Source organism: Sciurus carolinensis, chromosome 5 (assembly GCF_902686445.1).
Source record: "Sciurus carolinensis chromosome 5, mSciCar1.2, whole genome shotgun sequence".
Taxonomy (NCBI): domain Eukaryota; kingdom Metazoa; phylum Chordata; class Mammalia; order Rodentia; family Sciuridae; genus Sciurus; species Sciurus carolinensis.
In genome coordinates, this window is record NC_062217.1 from 168,368,904 (window position 1) to 168,388,625 (window position 19,722).

The 19,722-nt window shown below is 37.2% G+C and overlaps 1 protein-coding gene across 2 annotated transcripts in view; it reads left to right on the forward strand.

Annotated features, from left to right (window-relative positions):
• Acadsb (acyl-CoA dehydrogenase short/branched chain) overlaps nt 1-19,171 on the forward strand; it is a 35,557-nt gene extending 16,386 nt beyond the window's left edge. For both annotated transcript variants that reach the window (XM_047553885.1, XM_047553886.1), the window contains exons 4-11: nt 3,712-3,918; nt 4,436-4,606; nt 5,649-5,774; nt 6,946-7,038; nt 9,745-9,834; nt 13,330-13,467; nt 15,692-15,791; nt 16,481-19,171. In XM_047553885.1, the coding sequence (XP_047409841.1) occupies nt 3,712-3,918; nt 4,436-4,606; nt 5,649-5,774; nt 6,946-7,038; nt 9,745-9,834; nt 13,330-13,467; nt 15,692-15,791; nt 16,481-16,551 (996 nt within the window). In that variant the 3' untranslated portion in view covers nt 16,552-19,171. The remainder of the gene's footprint in view (nt 1-3,711; nt 3,919-4,435; nt 4,607-5,648; nt 5,775-6,945; nt 7,039-9,744; nt 9,835-13,329; nt 13,468-15,691; nt 15,792-16,480) is intronic.
• Nucleotides 19,172-19,722: the final 551 nt, after the last annotated feature.

The window sequence follows — 19,722 nt, forward strand, 5'->3', positions numbered from 1 at the left end:
CACACTAAGTCAACCAGAAGTTCAGAATATAAGACAGACTCAGTGAGTCCATCCCTTAGTCAGCTTTCACTGTCGTGGTCTATGATCCTGTAGGCTTCTCTGATGCTTCTCCTAAAGTGGTAGACCTCAAAAGCCTCATGCTCCCACTACCCATTTCCATAAATTGCTCCTGCATAGTATAGTCCCACCTACCTATTATCCCAGCTCTTTGGTCACCTGCCACATATTTCCAGTTGAGAACTTAGTGATGTTATTTTATAGAGAAGCAGTATCTCCAACAGCTGCTCCAAATATAATCAGGTAGCTATCAGACCCACCAGTCTCAAGGCATGCCCACATCCTCTGGGTCTTCCTCAGCATCACTTCTGGTTCTCTCACATTTCAATCATCCCCTTAGTGTTTCTTCCTTCATAGCAGCAAAATCTTCCTTCAGCCTGAAACATGATGACCATAACCCTGACCACAGCAAAGTGATTACCAGAGACTATAGGGAGAATTGGAACATTATTGTTTGTCCATTACCAGCGCGGCCCTTGGACCCCATGTACACATGTTCCCTTTCTGAAATGAAGTCACTTAAAAATGGAATGTTACTGAGGAAGATTCATGTGTCAGACTTTGGAGTAGTGATTAATTAGTTGGCCTGGATCAAGGTTGTTAGAAATCCGTGGCCAACATTTTGTTGTATTTATCAGGTACCTGTGCCTGCTCAAATGTGGCTCTAGCAAATACAAGTATTATCTGCCAGCCATCTTAGACGTGCTAAAATGGCGAGCAGATTGGTGATTCAGCCATAATCTCAGCTGAGAAAATCAAGGAACCTGCCTAGAAGAGATTATGCCAAATGAAATTGTAAATGTTGCTCCTGAGGGCTAGTTGCTTTCTTGTGTTTACTTATCATATTCAAAGTGCTATAAACAGAACTGTATTGAAAGACCAAAACACCTCCTACAGTTCTTAGCAAGAAAAGCCATCAGATTATGTTTGTATTATATAAGATATTTTCTCATTCCATTCAACTATTCTTTAGATATGATGTATCCCCAAGAAGCTCATGTGTGAGACAATGCAAGAATGTTCAGAGGTGAAATGATTGTATTATGAGAACTTTAACCTGATCAGTAGATTAATCCACTCATATGTATTAACTGGGTGATAACTGTAGGTAAATAGGATGTGACTGGAGAAAGTAGGTCACTGGCAGTATGCCTTTGGGGTTTGTATTTTGTCCTTGGTGAACAGAGCTCTCTCTGCTTTCTGGCTGCTATGTCCTAAGCTCCTTTCCTCTGTCATACCCTTTTCTCGTGATATTCTTTCCTCACCTTGGACCCAGAGCTAGACCATGAACTGGACCTGTGAAACTATGAAACAAAATAAACTTTTTCTCTTTTAAGTTGTTCTGTTCAGGTCTTTGGGTCACACTGATGCAGAGCCAACTTAAACAGAAATTGATACTGAGAATTGGGGTCATTACAAGGACTAATCTGACCATGTAGTTCAAAAGCCTTTGGAACTGGTTTCTGAGGGGAGGAATTTTGAAAAGGTTAGAGATATAAGGTAGAAAAGCATTAGAATATTGTAAGTGGAGTTTAATAGATGGCTGGTGGGAGCTCAGATCAGAATACCAATAGAACTGCAGACAGTAAAGACTAGGCTCATGGGGTTTCAGAGGAGAGGGAGGACTCTATTGGAAATTAGGCTAGAGGCTGATCATGTTAAGAAAGAAGTTGCCTGTGTTTTGCCTGCATCCTGAGACTTTCTGTGAGGCTGAAGTTAAAAGTGATGGACTTATTAATCTGGCAAGAGGAAATTTCAGGACAGCATAGCATTCACGGGGTGGCATAGATATTGCTGGAAGCTTGTAACCAAGTTTACTGTGATAACCAGGAGTGGAGAGCAAAGCAGAAAGATTTGAAAAACTTGTAGTTTAGCCAGAAAAGTACCAGTAAAGCTGGGGTTAAGGAAGGTATTTATAGCAACTTAAAGAGATGCTAAGTACTTTGCACAGAGACTATGGAAAAGATGGCTTGAGGGCATCTCAGGCTCAAGGGTATAAAAGTCAAAATTCCATTGAGACCTTGGGGCACCCGGCTTGCACATGGGGATCTAGTAAGTTATTTTATTTTTTTCCAGTCACCCAGACACTCAGATGCTGCTGCAGCCATGGTCCCAGGAGACTTGGCTACTGCTCAAGGTGGTGACAGACCTTGGTGTCAACCACATAGTGCTGATTCTGCAGGAATGCAGGATGCTAGAGTTAGGGGCTATGAAGGCTTCCACCAGTGTTTCAAAGGAAGGCCTGGGAAGCTAGGCAAAGTGTAACAGAGTTGGAGTTCCTGTGGGCTGCACCAAGGGAATGATGCATGAAGATGTAAGAAGGAAGCCAAAGCTGCAGTGGAGACCCACAAGATTGAGAGATGCTACCAGTGTGGAACATCTGCTGAGGAAAGCTGCAGGAATCCATAGGATACAAGCCAAGAGAAAGGTCATGTGAGCTGCAGCCAGCAAGCCCACAAGAACAGAGCTGCACAAAATCTTTAAAAAACTCAGTGTCATGTGCCCCAGATGCTGGATGTGGAGTACAGAACTTGTATGCCCAGCTGGATTTTAGTCTTCCCTCTTCCTATGCCCCTCTTTCTCCCTTTTGGAATGGAAATGTTTATTCTGTTCCATTATACATTGGATATGTGTAACTTGCTCTTGATCTTGGCTCATAGCTAAGTTTGCCTTTAGTCTCAGATGGACTTGGACTTTGGATAATGCTGTAACTTAAGACTATGGAGATGCTTGTAAATGGACTAAATGTATTTCACATTATGAGATGGGCATGAGCTTTGGGGGTCTGGGGTGGAATGTTATGGTATGGATACAGGGTGTCCCCTAAATGCAAGAATACAGGAAAGTTCAGGGGTAAAATGATTAGATTATGAGAGCTTTAACCTAATGAGTGCATTAATATGAATTTATGAGTTGATAACTGAAGGCAGGTAGGGCAGGGCTGGAGGAAGTAAGTCCCTAAGGGTGTATCTTTGGAATTTATATTTTGTTCCTGGTGAACAGAGCTCTCTTTGCTTCCTGACCACCATGTCCTGAACTGCTTCCTTTTGTTATGCCTTTCTGTCATAATGTTCTTCCTCATCTTGGGCCCAGAGCTATGGCGTCTGCTGATTGGGGACTGAACCTCTAAAACCATGAGCCAAAATAAACTTTTCCTTCTGAGATTTTCTTCTCAGGTCTTTTGGTCACAACAATGCAAAACTGACTAAAACACTCTTAAAAGCATTTTACCTCTTATTTTCATTTTTGGAGACCCAAAAGAAAACAATAGGTCTAGCATATAATTTTATCCTTTTCAAAAATAAATTGTTTCTGTTACAGTTTTTTTTCTGTTACTGATACCAAAATAGCCACAACAGCACACACCTTACTCCCAGTGACTTGGGAGGCTGAGACAGGAGGATGGCAAGTTTAAGGCCAGCCTCAGCAACTTAGTGAGACCCTGCCACAACATAAAAATAAAATAAATAAAAAGGACTAGAATGTAGCTCAGTAGTAGTAGAGTGCCCTGGGTTCATTGCCCAGTACCAAAGATTAATTAATGTTTAAAGAACTAAGAAATCTGTGTTAACAATTTATTTTTAATTTGTTCTTGCAAGAAATTTCCAGACATAAAATTAGATTCCATAATCTGTTTTCTTGTTTTTCCTGTAGTTGATGGGTATTGAAGTTGATGCAAAGTATGGAGGAACAGGACTCTCATTTTTTTCCTGTATCCTAGTCATAGAGGAATTAGCCAAAGTTGATGCATCTGTGGCTCTCCTGTGTGACATCCAGAACACAGTAGTTAACAAGCTGATTAAAAAACAAGGAACCGAAGAACAAAAGGCCACCTATCTTCCTAAACTGGTTACAGAAAAAGTGAGTTGAAAACAAGTTGTTGAAATGGATTTGATCTTTTCGAAGTTTGCAGTATTTTCAGGAGAAAAGTGACTGCAGTGTTGATTTTTATTATCCAGGACCCATGCAGCACCATAAATTAATCAAGCAGTGTTCAGTAATGTTACTGGAAAAACACTTTGCCTTTTATTTACCACTTGGAAATTTAGACAATAAAATTATTTCTTTTTTGTCACAATTTTGTTTTCCAATACTTTTGTTGATAGTTTCATTTGCATTGAGTTGGCTTTCTACTATAATTATTAGAATTAATTTAAATAAACTTAAGCATGTATTCTTAAGTCTGCAAATTTGTCTTGGACAAATAGTATGGTAGTTTGAAGGAAACAGTATTGGCAGAGTATTGTTTTGATAAATATAGACTTTTTAAAAAAGTAGCTAAGGGTTTGATTTTTAAATGTCCATTTCGCCGTAAGCATTTTTCAAGCAGAGCATAAATACAATTGTTATCTGGACTTGTTTCCCCTTATGTGTGTAGGTAGGAAGCTTCTGCCTTTCAGAGACTGGAGCAGGAAGTGACCCCTTTTCTTTGAAGACCAGAGCTGATAAAAAGGGAAATTACTATGTCATCAATGGGTCGAAGATGTGGATTAGCAACGCTGCATATGCAGGACTCTTCCTGGTTTTCGCAAATGTGGACTCTACCAGAGTAGGTTTAAAAACAAAATTTCTTCTCTTTTCCTCCCATCTTTTCTCTTTTTTCTTTCCTCCTTTCGTTTGCTTTGTAGGACTTAGTCTTAAATTTGTTCTTTTTCTCAGTACTGGAAATGTGAGATTGAACTAGCATCTTTCACCCTCTTATTTATTAATCTCCTAAGCTAAAATATTTTATGACATAATTATTAGTTACATGGTACACCATTTATTATTTATCTCCTAATACTTTATATAAGAAGCCAATCTTTAATTTTATATGATTTCAAATTTTAGTAATGAAGAATTTAAGTACCTATATAGTACATTTACTTTTAAGAATATTTTAGAGCTGGACACAATGACATGTAGTTCCAGCTACTTGAGAGACTGAGGTCAGAGGATTACAAGGTCAAGGCCATCCTGGGCAAATTAGTGATATCCTGTCTCAAAATTTTAAAAAAATGTAAAAAGACTGAGGATTCAGAATGTCCCTGGGTTTAATCCCCAGTACCAGAGAGGGAGAGAGGGAGGGAGGGAGGGAGGAAGAAAGAAAGGAAGGAAGGAAGGAAGGAAGGAAGGAAGGGAGGGAGGGAGGGAGGAAGGAAGGAAGGAAGGAAGGAAGGAAGGAAGGAAGGAAGGAAGGAATTGAAAAAGTGTATTTCGTTCCGTTGGAAAATAGACATATAGCAAAATGGTAAATGTATTTTTCATATATCTACTAATGTAACATTTAATTGAATTGAATTGGAAAATTTTAAGGCATTTAATAAAATTAAATTTAGAACATGGGATTCTCATAACCATATTATACCTTATGATAACAATAACTTTAATGTTCATTATGGTTTCTGAAAAAGCAAAAGAAATGGCAAGGTTCCTGATTTTTTTATCTCATGCCTTCTACTTACTCTCATTTCATAATGCACACATTACAATTCAGACTTCTTTCATATTTATACTAAAGTCCATTTTTAGTTTTCTTTTTCCTTTGAACCCTTTATGAACGGGCATTTTATAGATCCAAGTGGCAATAACATTTTAAATCTTCTTTCTAGGGATATAGAGGCATCACCTGCTTCTTAGTAGATCGTGATACAGAAGGCCTTGGTGTAGGGAGAGCAGAAAACAAACTGGGGATCCGAGCTTCTGCCACCTGTCCATTAACGTTTGAAAATGTCAAGGTGGGTATTTAGAATAATCAGTAAAATATTTTGAAAGGAACTTCACATGGTATGATAGGAGGTGTGCAAGAGAGCTATCAAAATACTAAGTGGCAACAGGTATGCACAGGAGAGTGTTTTGTGGAATGCTGAATGGTGCTCTTAGGTTAAATTGTGACCAGGGTATTTTTCACAGTAGTTTAGACCAGAGTGGAAACCTTTCTACCCAGAAGCTGGCCTGGGAAGAAAATGCTGAGAATTAACCTGTTACGTTTTATAACTTGGATACTTCTGAATCATTTCTACTTTACAAGCTTGGTGTACTTGTGAAGGAAATCTGTTGTCAGTGCACCAAAGACCACAAGATGGGGATGTTGCCACAAAACAAGATAGCCAGGATGCTGCGACTGAGACTCCAGAGCTCTTACACAGGCAGGACAGGTTGGCGTGGGTTTTCCATCACTCCTGGTGGAGCTTGGTCTTCATGCACCTGTGTCTGGGGAGGGGGTAGGAGATGGCTTATAGTTGTCATTTGGGTCTAGCTGCTGCCCTCCAGCCCACCGTCCTACTCTCCCTTTTCTTTCCCTTTCTGCCCTGCTCCCTCTCCTAATTGCCCGTATTACAAAGCTAAGTATTTTTTATTGTTCCTCGTCTGAATTTTTTAATCTTATTTTCTTTTAATTATCAAGAAACATTTTAGCATGTTTTCTCTTTCCTCCTCTTTCTCTTTTGCATGCACACAGGTATATATACATACACTACACACTCTTCAGTTGACTTTTATAAGAATGAATCATCTCAACAGAAGAAAGGTTTACTATCTTACAAGTACTTCATGTTTTTTATGGTTCCTAATGATGTTATCTTACACTATTAATATACAGATAAGAATTGGGGAAAAATTGTTATTTATGCTATTGATGAATTGTGTGACATTCCCTTTTTCTAGAGTCATTCATTCATTCATTGAACAGACTGCTAGGCTCTGAACAATGCAATAGTGAATAATACTAACTTGGGGAAGCAGCTGTAGAGACAGAGAAGTCAGCAGACAGTCTCATTGTAGTTTAATAAGTTCTGTGATCAAGTAATATCACACAGATTGAAAGTATGTGTGCATTTAAATATATTTGTAATCAAATTGAATTATGTCAAATTAAATCAAGAAATAGGTGCACATTTGTATTTTCAGGTTCCAGAAACCAATATCTTGGGACAGATTGGCCATGGCTATAAGTATGCCATAGGAAGTCTTAATGAAGGCAGAATAGGAATTGCTGCACAGGTAAGTCAGATTGTAACTCTCCCACAATATGAGCCAATTAAAATGTAAAAAGAAAGAAGTGCAGTGACCAATGAGAATTTGTAAGCTTTTGAACACAAGATGGCACCCTTCCCTTACATGAGGTGAAAGAATGGCTTATTATTTCTTTCAAATTCCACTTCAGTCAATTATATGAGTATCCAGAGAACCAAACAATGGCTTAGTGATAACATGTTTTCTATTTTGAGAACACTGAAGTATTATCTAATACCTGGCCCAATAACTTCTAAAATGTATTATAAGTTAAATATGTAATTTTGATAAAATCAGGATTTCAAAGCATGAAATTCATTCTGGAAGACATCTTTTAAATTAAGAATAAATACATACTCTGTGTGTACGGATCTCTGACTCATAGATAATGAAAGACTCACTGCTTAGTGTTTTGCATGTGTGCAAATAGAGCAATTTTTTGTGGTACATGAAAGAAAATAGCCATAAATAAATACATAATGTAAGGTGAGAACTACTCAGTTTTTTGCCAAATTTGCCCTATAGTCCACATTACATTTTTATATTAAATGACTATTTTCTAGATTAACAAAATGAATAAGGGCTTTAGTTTTGTTATAAATTGTGTTACTTTTATAGAACATTTATTTTTATAAGTGAATATCTGAAATTCAAGAACTTAGAACTTTTAGATTTTGATGTACAATGATATACAACAGCAATTGAAATAGTTAAATGTTAGATTATTACTCCTGATATTTTCCTGCTGCTGTTACTTTGTTATCAAACTATTCATTTTTGGTGCTGGTAATTAAGTCAGGGCCTTGAGCATGCTAAGAGTGCCCACTACCCTACTACTGAGCTATATCCCCAGCCCAACAAAGATCAATAATTAACTTAGGTTTCCCACAAAACTAGGTAATATGTTATTAAAGTGCACTGATATATCTATCCTTTTTAAAGTTTTTCTCTGATTTAATTTAATCAGATGTGGCATTAAAAACTACAGTACTAGACCTGATTGTTCCAAGGCATTTAAATAATAGAGATGTTCTGGCAGTAAAATACACAGCATGGTCTTTAGTCTAATTACTTCAAGTTATCATATAACCTAATGAAAAGTTAAGGTCAGGTAGTTATTATGTCTCTGTGGATGGCTTTAAGAGAAAGAGGCACATGTAACAGAGTGAACTGAGGTCATCCATCCTCAAAACACTGCAGTTGGAGAGAATTTGGTTCTTCAGTATTTATCATGGAAGCATTTTACTTAGATGAAAAAGATTGTTTTTTTGACTGATAACTATTAACTTCAGTCTTCGTGTTAGTATGGGCTATTGTTTCCATACTTAGTAATGAGGGTACATTGACATCATCTTTTCTTATAGCCAGGAGTGCAGTAAGCCTACTGCCTCACTTTAAGTTAGGGTTTGTGGGGGTTTGTCCCTTTAATTTTCTTACTGTGTGTGTGTGTGTGTGTGTGTGTGTGTGTGTGTGTGTGTGGTGTGCGTGTTTTGTTTTCTAGTACTAGGGATTGAAGCCAGAGGCACTCTACCACTGAGATACACCCAGCCCTTTTCATTTATTTGAGACAGGGTCTTGCTGTATTGCCAAGGTCTCAAATTTGTAATCCTCCTGCCTCATCCTCCCAAGTTGCCAGGATTACAGAAATGAATCACCACACCCGGCCGTTACTTTAATATTTAACATAATCTTCTGTTCTACAGAGAGTTCAAAGTAAAGGCTAAATGAAAATATGAATGAATGCTAATGAAATATTGATAAGTTTGTGGGCATTTCCCCTAAAGCTTTAACTATTGATTTTTTTTCCTTTTTAAAAACCTCCATAGTTTGACATAATTAGTGATTTAATAGCTACCTAACATTGAAATTTAGAAACCATTTATAATCTCAAATCATTCAGTAGATATGGAATTGGTTAGCAGTGACACAATTCAGCTAAAATTGTTACACACTATCACTTATTTTTCAAACTTGTAAATTAATGGTTTTACCAAATGCTGTCAGTTGTTCTCAAACTTATCTGTGCATTAAATCACCCAGACTTTTAAAATGCTGATGTTTACAGCACACTTAACTACCCCCTCCACTTCCAAGATTTGGATTCAGTTGTTATACTCAGATGTTATACCCAGCCATGGATTTGTTTTAATCAAGTTCCCTAAATGATCCTAACATGCATCTAAGTTTGGGAAATGCTGTTCTCTTATGTTTTAATGCCCCTTTCATTGAAACTCTCATTAATTATATGAAAAATGGACAGGAAGGTAGAAGATTAAGAAGTGACCTTCCATATTTGACTTCTAGAAGGACTGGAAGCCAGTTCTTGGCAGAATTTCTGTGGCTCACTTTGTGCCTAGACAATCAGAGCTTAAAAAAAAAAAGATTCCCAAACAGTAACTTGGTTACATGAACACAGCTATGCCAGAAAATCTACTCTGTGCTAGAATTAAATATACTCATATTTATATGAAACCAGTCCAGATTTTCTCCCAATTACTGGAAGTTCAGTTCTGTAAATACAGTAAGTGAAGATGTGCAGTTAACACATACCTCAGCACCTCCATAGCTCAAGTTCTTCTCCTACTCCATCTATTCAATCTGCCTAGAAGAGGAATTTATGACTTACATAACTAGAACCATGAACTGTGGCAAAGTGAGAAATTCTGTTTTTCTGCCTTTTTTTTTTTTTAACAGATGCTGGGACTGGCCCAAGGATGCTTTGACTACACCATTCCATATATTAAAGAAAGGATACAATTTGGCCAAAGAATATTTGATTTTCAGGTATATAATTAGACTGTTTCTACTGTCCTGGACCTCCCCTTCTTCCAGTTAATGAGGAGCTCTGTTGAAAAGCCATGGAAGGAATCACTATAGGGAATTTTAATCGAGTAGGGAGGGGAGGAGTAGGTCTCTGAGCAGGCACTTGTACATGCTTTGATCTTTTCCAAGGATGGAACTGTAATCCCAGGATGACTTGGTGAGCTTTTCAGAGATGTCTCCTCACTGCTTCATAAGTCCAGGACATGAAGTCTGAAGTCAGACTTCCTGGGTTCAAATCCTAGTTCTACCACTTACACATTGAGTATCATTTTATCTGAAAGGCTTGAGCAGAAATGTTGTAGATATCAGGTGTTTTCAGATTTTGAAATATTTGCATAGACATAATAAAGACATCTTGGGGATGGAACCTCAATCTAAACAGGAAATTCATTTATGCTTCAAATATACCTTGTACACATAGCCTGAAGGTGATTTTATACAATGTATTTAATGACATTGTGCATGAAACAAAGTTCATGGTGTGGAATTTTCCACTTGTGGCATCATGTTGGCATTCCAAAAGTTTCAGATTTTGGAACATTTATTGGCTTCAGATTTTCAAATCAGGGATGTTCAGTCTCTCATAGGGATATTCACTCTAAGCCTTAACTGCCTCATTTATATAATAAAGATAATATGAGACATCCTCTTTTAAATTACGTATGTGTGAAGTATTTAACACACTGTGTGGTGAAACAGTGTTCAGTAGATGGTAAAACTTGTCATAAGTGCCCTGGTCAGAACAGACCATGTGGTAATACTCAGAGGACACTTTAACACATGCATCTTATAGGAAATACAGTTTGCAAATGCATTTGAGATTCTCTCAGCCCGGCATTTGGGGAAATACTGGACTGGTCCACTGATACGGTAGTCAGGAATTCCTTAATGACAAGAGTATTCTTGTCCATATTGAGGTCTTGCCAGGGTCAGGAGAGCCTGGAGTAGCAGCTTACCAAGACTTACAGGCAACCTGAAGTATGTCACCTAAAATTCCAGAATAATTACGTGGTTACAAAACCTCAGATTTATAATCACATCACATGAGCATACTCAAGTTGCATGTGTGTAGCGATGTAAGGCTATGGACATGCACAGTCAATCCAAGACCCAGAAATCTGAGCATGGCACACCTGACCAGGGCCTGCACAGCCCATGCTGTCATCCCCATCTTATATGCAGTAAACTGAGGCACTTGGAGAGCAGTTTTCCAAGATCATGCAGCTAGTATGATGCCAAAATTACAGGTTTTGTTTTGGTTTGTGGTGTTTCATTCCGTTGTACTCAAGTTCTATCTCAGAGCCAGTTTCCTCATAGATGCAGCAAGAACAGAAGTTGAGACAGTTTGAGGAGGCTGTCAATCTTCTCTGTACCCAGGAAACAGTGTTTATATATATATATGTGTGTACATGTACAGGTATATGCACACATATGCATATATGTGTATATACACATATAAATATACACACACACGGGTGTCAGGTGTACTAACAGGTATAATCACAGTGACAGTTTTAGAGATACCTAGGGTGAATAATTTTTTGAAACTCAGAAATTTGATCTTAAAAAGTACCATTAACTATATAAACTTTGATGAAAGTTAGTAGGGTTTTATCTGTTTCATCTCATTGGAATGATTTGGTTTTTGCTTTGCATGTGTTCATTTATTTCTTTTCTTACTTCTGGAGGATAAAGACCAGGCCTGCTCCTCCTTTCAGTTTGTCGAACATGCTCTCCATACCAGGCCTTGTGTTCACAGTGTAATTAGGGAACCAATATGCAGCAACAGTGATCTCTTGTAGGGAAGGAGACACAACCACTGTCACTTTTCTGCTTTCTGTGTACTTACCAGAATAGACAACATGTGACTGTAGGTTTAATTGAACTGAGTGTATTTTGTGAAAACAATCTGAATCTCTGAATTTCACATAAAAAGCCAGAAAAAATTTCTAGAACAGTGATATTGGCATAGAGACAGACAAATTGACTGATAGAACAAAATAGAAAGGCCAGAAATAGACCCATTCTTGTATGCAAATTGATATATTGTTAAAGATGAAATTGTAAATCACTGAGTAGGATATTCCATCCATGTAGAAAAAAAAACGAAACTATCCTTACCTCACACCATACACAGAAAATAGATTTCAGATGTATTACAGGGATAATGTAAGAAGCAAAACTTTAAAAATTATAGGGGAAAACAGAATAAGGCACAAAATAACTAATCATAAAGGATTAAAATTGGTGAGTTTAACTACCAAATTTTTTGTCCTCAAAGGATGCCAGGAATGGAGAAGATATTTGCTCTACACATAGATTTGTGGATATTTGGTTTGTTACCATGTTTCAATATGTAACCAAGTTCAATATGTAACTCAGTCTTTTTTATGCACATCATAATTTTGTATGTGTCACATACCACAGAGAAGAATCTACAGGATATTTGCAAACAGTGCCATTTTTCTGCAGTTTATCCCTCCTTTTTGTTTAGGAAAGGCCATTCTTGGAATTATTTGAGTAATTACCTAATCAAGAGTCTCTGTCTTAACATTTATCATGTGTTATTATAATTATTTGTCTGTTCTCCCTGTAGGACTCCATAAATCATGAGGACAAGGAACTCTTGACTGTAGTGTTCAGTGTGATATCTGCATTGCTCAGGAGAGTGCTTTGCATATACTAGCTGCCCAGTAAATGTCTGGGTGGATGAATGAGTTAGGCATGAGAAACATTTCAGTCTGGAATAAACATCTGTGCCTTTATTTCCAGGAAATTGTTTATAACTATAAATATTATCATTCATTTCTCACTCACTAAATTACTCACTTTTTTTATTCTCTAAAATTTCAGGGTGGTAAGTCTTATTAGTGTTTTTTTTTCTTAAGTTCTTGTTCTATTTTCTATAAATACCACTTAAAGGAAGTGGTATTTATTCTTGGGTATTTTAGTAGAGTCACATTAATAAAGTCACTCAAAGGGGGTGCTTCAAATATTCCTTCATTACTTTGCATTTTAATGTTGTTTCATGCCTTAAGACCATGTGCAAAATCAGAATTTTCTTAATTCTACCAAATAAAGAATATATTTAAAGTTTTGCTGTTTTGGAGCATAGTTTAAGCTCAATTTTGCTCATAAAAGAGAATTGAAAATAATTGTTAATAACACTCAGATTTTTAAGATAATTTATTAAATCTTGACAATTTGAGATAATTTATTAACTCTTGACAATTATAAAGAATTACATGAACTTTGAATTTTTTCTGAGAAAAGAGCAGTCAATAATACTTTGTAATATCTTGTTTCACTTTTAGATTACAGATTTTTAAAGGTTTTTAGAAATGAATGTGAATTTCCTTTGGCGTATATTCTTAATCTGTCAGTGTTATATCTCCTGAAAGGACTAAAGCTGTCTTAGAAATCCTAACTCTCCCTCTTGGACCTTGAATGTTACAGGGGCTCCAACACCAAGTGGCTCACGTGGCCACCCAGCTGGAAGCTACAAGATTATTAATATACAACGCTGCTAGGCTTGTAGAAGCTGGAAGGCCATTCATAAAAGAAGCATCTATGGCCAAATACTATGCAGCAGAGGTAAAAAAAAAAAAAATGGAATTCAGCCTTTTATTTTTACCTTTCCATTTGAGTGTTGACTGAACTTGGGTTTTTTTCAAGTAGGTAACTTGGACTTTTCACTTCTGACAGTAGAAGAGTGAAAAAGCAAAACTACCGTAGGAAAATGTTTTGGTTCTGTGGGGTCTCAGTGTTTTCATGAGTAGTAGTTCAGGTAGCCCACCCCAACAAGTCCATGGAGGAGCCTCCTCGAAGCAATGGTGTTAGGCCTGTGGTTTTAGGTTGGGGCAGAGTGAATGCCATGGAAGATGAGGTGTTGGCAAATGAGATTAAAAACACAAAGAAAAGATTGTCTATGTTTAATGTTTTTCTGCTGATACTGAACAGTTTCTATTTAATGAATTAGACTTTGGAGAAATTAGCCAAATCATTATACAACTATTTCCCAGTCTTGACAATATGTCTGATTCATTCCATGGTTTTTTTATACTCATTTAACCTCTTCAGTCCTACGTTTATCCTCCTGCCTTAACCTCCCTTGTGAGTTCCAGCTAATATATCCAGCCTCTGCTTGACCTGTCCATCTATCCAGTGCACCAGTCAGAAACCTCAGCCATCTTAACATTCTCCTCCTTCCCACATTGAATCCATCATCAGTTCTTGTAGATCTACCCACCAAACATTTCTTGAATTTATGTACTTTTCTCTCCCTGCCATCTCTCCATCCAAGCAAGACATGTCACTTCTTCAGCAAACTACCACAGTCACCTCACTGCCCTCATGGTTCCTATTGCTGTCTCCAAAGTATCTGTGAGGTCATGTCACTCTCCCAACCTCAAACTTTTACTTCATTGCCTTCTCATACAAATATTTTTTTGTTAGTTTTTTATTTATTTATTTTTTTTGGTGGTGCCAGGAATTGAACCCAGGGCCTTGTGCATGCAAAGCAAGCACTCTACAAACTGAGTTATATCCCCAGCCCTCTTATTAGTTTTCTATCACCACTATTGCAAATAACCAAAAATGTAATGACCTAAAACTGTGCAACTTTATTGTCTCCCACTTCTGGAGGTCAGAAGGCTGAAGTAGGTCTAACTAGGATCAAATCAAGGTGTTATTGAGGCTGCCTTCCTGGACACTCCCAAGGAGAACGTGATCACAGCTTGGGCAGACTGCTCACGTTCCTCAACTTCTTCCTCTGCCCCCACCACCCCACCCCTGTCTGTCCAGCCCATGCTGTGGCAGGGTTAAATCTCTCCCACACTTCCTGTTGCCTTCAGGTGACTAGCTTCCTTGCCTCAGTGTGCCCCTTATTAAGAACCTTATGATTACATCACATCTACCCAGATGATCCAGGTCTTTAACATAATCGCAGGGGCAAAGACATTGCCGTGTAAGGTAGCTTATTCTGTTCCTGAGGATTAGGCTGTGGACATCTTAGAGGGACTAGTACCAAGAGTCAAGCTGCTCGCCCTCCTCAAAGGCTGGCTGGCCTGCCCCTGCATTCTCTTCTCTCACAACTTCCCCTGAACCAGTCCATCAGCCATCTATCAGGTCCCTGAGGTTGATGAACCCCTCTCTCCAAGGCACTTGTGCATGCGTTGTTCCTCAGCTTAAAATGTGCCCTGTAACTCACACTTTAGGTCTCAGGCCGTTTCCTCCACCATTTCCTCCTCCATTTACAGGCCCACCATGTAAATCACATCACTTTCCCAGCAAGCTCCTCTTTTGCCCTATGCAGTTTATCAGTTTCTGTGCTTTTTGGTTTAATGTCTTTCTGTACATGACCACCAGGACCAAAGGGGCAGTGACTGCTCACTGCCAACCATTGTATACTCACAGCTGGCAGAGTATGTGGTATAAAGGACGCCCTTGAGAAATGTTTGGAATAAATGATCCTTGGCGGCAAGCATGAGTGTAAACAGTTCTTTGGTTTTCTGGGATAGGTGTGTAGATCAGGAGGAGCACTTGCCTAGCATGCCAGCACTGCAGAAAACAAACACAGCGCCAATACTCTGATTTTCCTAAGTAAAAAGGAATTTTGCAAATTAATAGGATATTTATATTAATGAGAAGGGTACTAAAAAGGCAGTGCTAGTTTATGAAACAACTTCAGTCCTTCCAGTTGCCAATAATAATAAATCTGTGTTACCAAAAATAGCATAACAATGTTCATAATAATAAGTTATATGGTGTCTGTGTAACTTGCTGTTTTTTTATTTTTATTTTTATTTTTTACCGGTAGATTGCAGGGCTCACAACTAGTAAATGTATTGAATGGATGGGAGGAGTAGGCTATACAAAAGATTACCCTGTGGAAAAATACTTCCGGGATGCAAAGATTGGTAAGTAGATTTTTTTACATTTTATTTTATTGTTGTTTTGGCCAATGTAGGCATTTGAGTTATTTTGTTTGTCAATTTTATATTACTGGTGCCTTGGCAAAAGTAATTTTAATCTCTTTAGTGTATGTTTATTGGCTCTCTTCTTATACCTGGATTTTTTTGCCCACCTCTTCTTACCTGAAAAATGAATTTTTCTTTTAAAAACATCAAATTGCCTTTTTAAATGCCTCAGCAGGCCTACATCAAGATCTATCTTAATTTTTCTTTTACTAAAATTGTTAATATTTGTCATTAGTGTAGTTTAATGCTGTTTTTTTTGAAGTATTATTCCAATTTTAGAAGCTAAGTGCCCTAATAGGCCTGAGTGGTCCCGTGCTCTGCTACCAGAAAGAAAAATAAACATACCAGCTTAGCAGGCCACATGTTCCTTGGGGACAGTCTGAGCTTATGTACTGTAGTTTAGGAACCAGAATCTTCGGTTGTTCAGTGCTGGTTCTGGACATTTTATCAGCCAAGGAAAATCATCGTCTTCTCTTAAAAATGACCTTGTCCAGTGGTCCTGGGGACATTACATGATGTGACTAGTAATGATCTTAGAGTGACTGCAGAGGTAATGTTCATAGTGTTCTTCTTTGACTCTTAACTATGGGTCCCTTCCTAATTTTTTCTTTTGCTCCCTTTTGTTTAAGGTACAATATATGAAGGAACTTCCAATATCCAGCTGAACACCATTGCCAAGTACATCGACCGGGAATACTGATGGTGCTGGGCTGGGCCCCTCCTGAACGTCGTTGATCTAACCTTCTCAACTACTGTGCCCTGTTAGGAGGGTTAGGCTCCGTGGCATTGCAGTGTTTCACTGAGGCCCCTAGTCCTGGTTTTCAGGCTTGACCTTTCCCCTTTACAAGCACAGGGGATCATTTTTTAAAATTGGGAAGAAATGCACCCATATTTTCTCCAAAATTGATTTAAACTTCTTTATATTTTATTATCATTCTAATTTCAGAGTATACAGAAGCTTTACTCTGTCAACATTTGGAAAAATGAAGACATTGAAGTATTACTTTAAAAAGTAGTTATTTTATATTTCTTCTAGATTTTTATATTATGGCATTAGAGAAACATTTGTTACAGTCAACAATTTTATTCAGTTCTCTATAGATTAGATTGTAAGTTGCTAAATGAGGCCAAAACTGATAAAAATTTATTTGGAAAAAAAATCTGAAACTTCTAAATAATCAGTGAATGGGTGGAAACTAAGGGTGTAACTTTTTAGGCCTTTTAATAAAGCAATAGAATTTGTTACTTTAATTAACCAATATAAAAACTTGTTTCATGATGGTTTCAGCAGATCATTTTAAAAACTGTCTTTGCTTTAGTTTTCAACTATGAAGTTCAAATAATCTGATTTAGCCAAAAATATTTAAAATTATAATATTCATTCTGCCTTGCACTATTTTTCAACAGTACGATTCTTTCTGTGTTTTAACTGAACACTCTTTCCTCAAACTTGATTACTGGGCTTCATGCTAAGTAGTAATTAATTCAGAAATTGGGTTTTGGTTCAGTGATTCTCAAGAGAGAGAGATGTTGCCTCTGTTAAGAAGCATATCAAAATCTCATAAGGAATGGGGATAGAAGGGAGCTGTAGAGTTTGAAAAAGCATAGCCAACTTAAAGCAATTTTATATTTGGGAAGACAAAAGTAAATCTATTGTTCTATAATACAAATGACAGGCAGACAGAGCCCAACAAAAGACATAGCTGGCCATGCCATTTCTTCAGTACTGGGGAGGCTCAGCGGAAAAAAAACCCTCCAGGGGTGGATCCTGAGTTTTCACAGGAGGACTATAGATGAGAATTTTTTTAATTCTCTGAAAAGGGGACATGGGTCAAACATGAAAAGTGTTCCAAGCCTCATGCAGTTTAACTGAAAGTAATCATTATTATTAAATGGGAAGCATTTTAGCACTTTAATGAAAGGATAATGTTTATTAAGAAAACCTGACATTTTCAAAGTAATTTTGCTTCGCACATTCATGTTTATTGAATTGGACTAATTTCTACAATGCAAATCAGTTAAATATTCAAAGTTGTGTAAGAATTACATTAAAATATTAGGAAGAAATAAGGACAAATTTAGAACTTGGTCCAAAGAGAGTCTGCTTTACTTTCAAGTAGGGAGATGATGGAAACCCTATCCAGTCTTTCAAAACAAAAGACAGTCATTTGATAAGAATAGGAATGGGTGAACAGCCCTGGAGGTAGGTGGAATGCCCTGGGTGACTTGGATATCTTTAATCTCTGTGATTATATGGAAGAGAGGTGGACTGTACAGATGATGGAGAAGGAGCCAACATTAGTAAACAGAATCCCACCCTCTTCCCATAGAGCTGGAAACTCGTGAAAGTACAATAAACCTCATGTTTAAATTTGCATAATCAGTGGCTGCCATATGTATCTGGACCATGAATGTATATTTAGAGTTAATAAAGTTCTAATTTGGGGTGTATACCTTGTGCGTGGTCACAGAGAATGTCATGTAATATAGAATAAATCATGTCTATATTCTAGTTAATATGTGCACCTGTCTTCTGTTAGTGGATTATTATTTTACCAGAGAGGATGCTGCAGGTTTTCCTGTTCTTCTTTCATTATAGCTTTTCTTCTGATAACCATGACTTTGGAATCTTTAAAACTTTCTATCTTGAGTTTGTGTCTGGTGGAGAACCAACCATTCACCTCCTGAAACCTGTTGTTACTATTTGTTAATTTGAAGATTGGGCTATTAATTTGAGCATGAGTCTCAGAAAGTAGAAAATTGTTTTACCAGATTTGGGTGGGGGAACTGGTCTTAACCCAGGTGCCAGGTTAGTATTGTTAGAGATTTCTTCTTACAACATGAAAATGAATCAGGGTCAAGAACTTTAGAATCATGGAAGGTTAAATCTAGAAAGACCTTAGAGAACCATCCAGCCAATTCCCTCATTTTTAAAGTGAAGGATCCATAGTCTATGTTACTTTCCCAAGATCATCCAGGCACAAAGACAAGAATCCAAAAACACTATTAATACTGTCCCTGTTCAACAGATTTTGGATTTCTTCCCTGCTATTGTTTGTTGGTTTAGTTTTAGGTTTAAATAATGAAGAATGAACATTTCAAGTGTTAGAATTCATCTGTGACTCACATGTATTAATCACTTGCCAAAGGCACTGGTATTTGACATGCTTTCCTAGGCTGTAGCTGGGATCAGATACAAAGATTATTGTGTGTGATCATTTGTTCATTGTTATTCTGTGTTTTAGTAAATACACTAGTTATATCCCTGCTGGTGTATTTATGCTGAACCTTCATAAAGTGAAAGTTTTGTTTTAATGGTATTTATCAGACTGTATTCATTGTTACAAAATCAATATTTTGTGATGAATGAAAATACAAAGCACTAAATTAACTGGAGATTTTTGCTACTTTAATAAGACAAAATCGTTTACACATTTAGATGAAGAAAATAGTGTAATCTTCCTGCAAGATAGATGGCAACACCTTTGTTTACCAAGTCAATAGCTTGCCTCTCCTGTAAACCAATTTTGTTTATTTTCAGAAAGAGGTCCTATAATGTAGACCAAGTTTAAATTCATGACACTAAAGAAATATTTGCCAGTGTCCTCTTTTTTTTTTCTTTTTTTTTCATGGCAAAGTAATCAGCTCTTGAATAGAGGTCAACTCTTGAGCACATCATCACAATACAGATATTATCTGGTTGATATTTGCCTATGTCTTACAGTATTACTATTACTTTTGGAAACTATATTATTGTACTTTTTACTCAGTAATACTCTAAGTCTAAAGCCATGGGAGATTTCAGTTTATCTGATCCCCATTATTTTCTACATTATTTTAGAAATCTAGATGCCAGTTCCTTCTTTTCCTT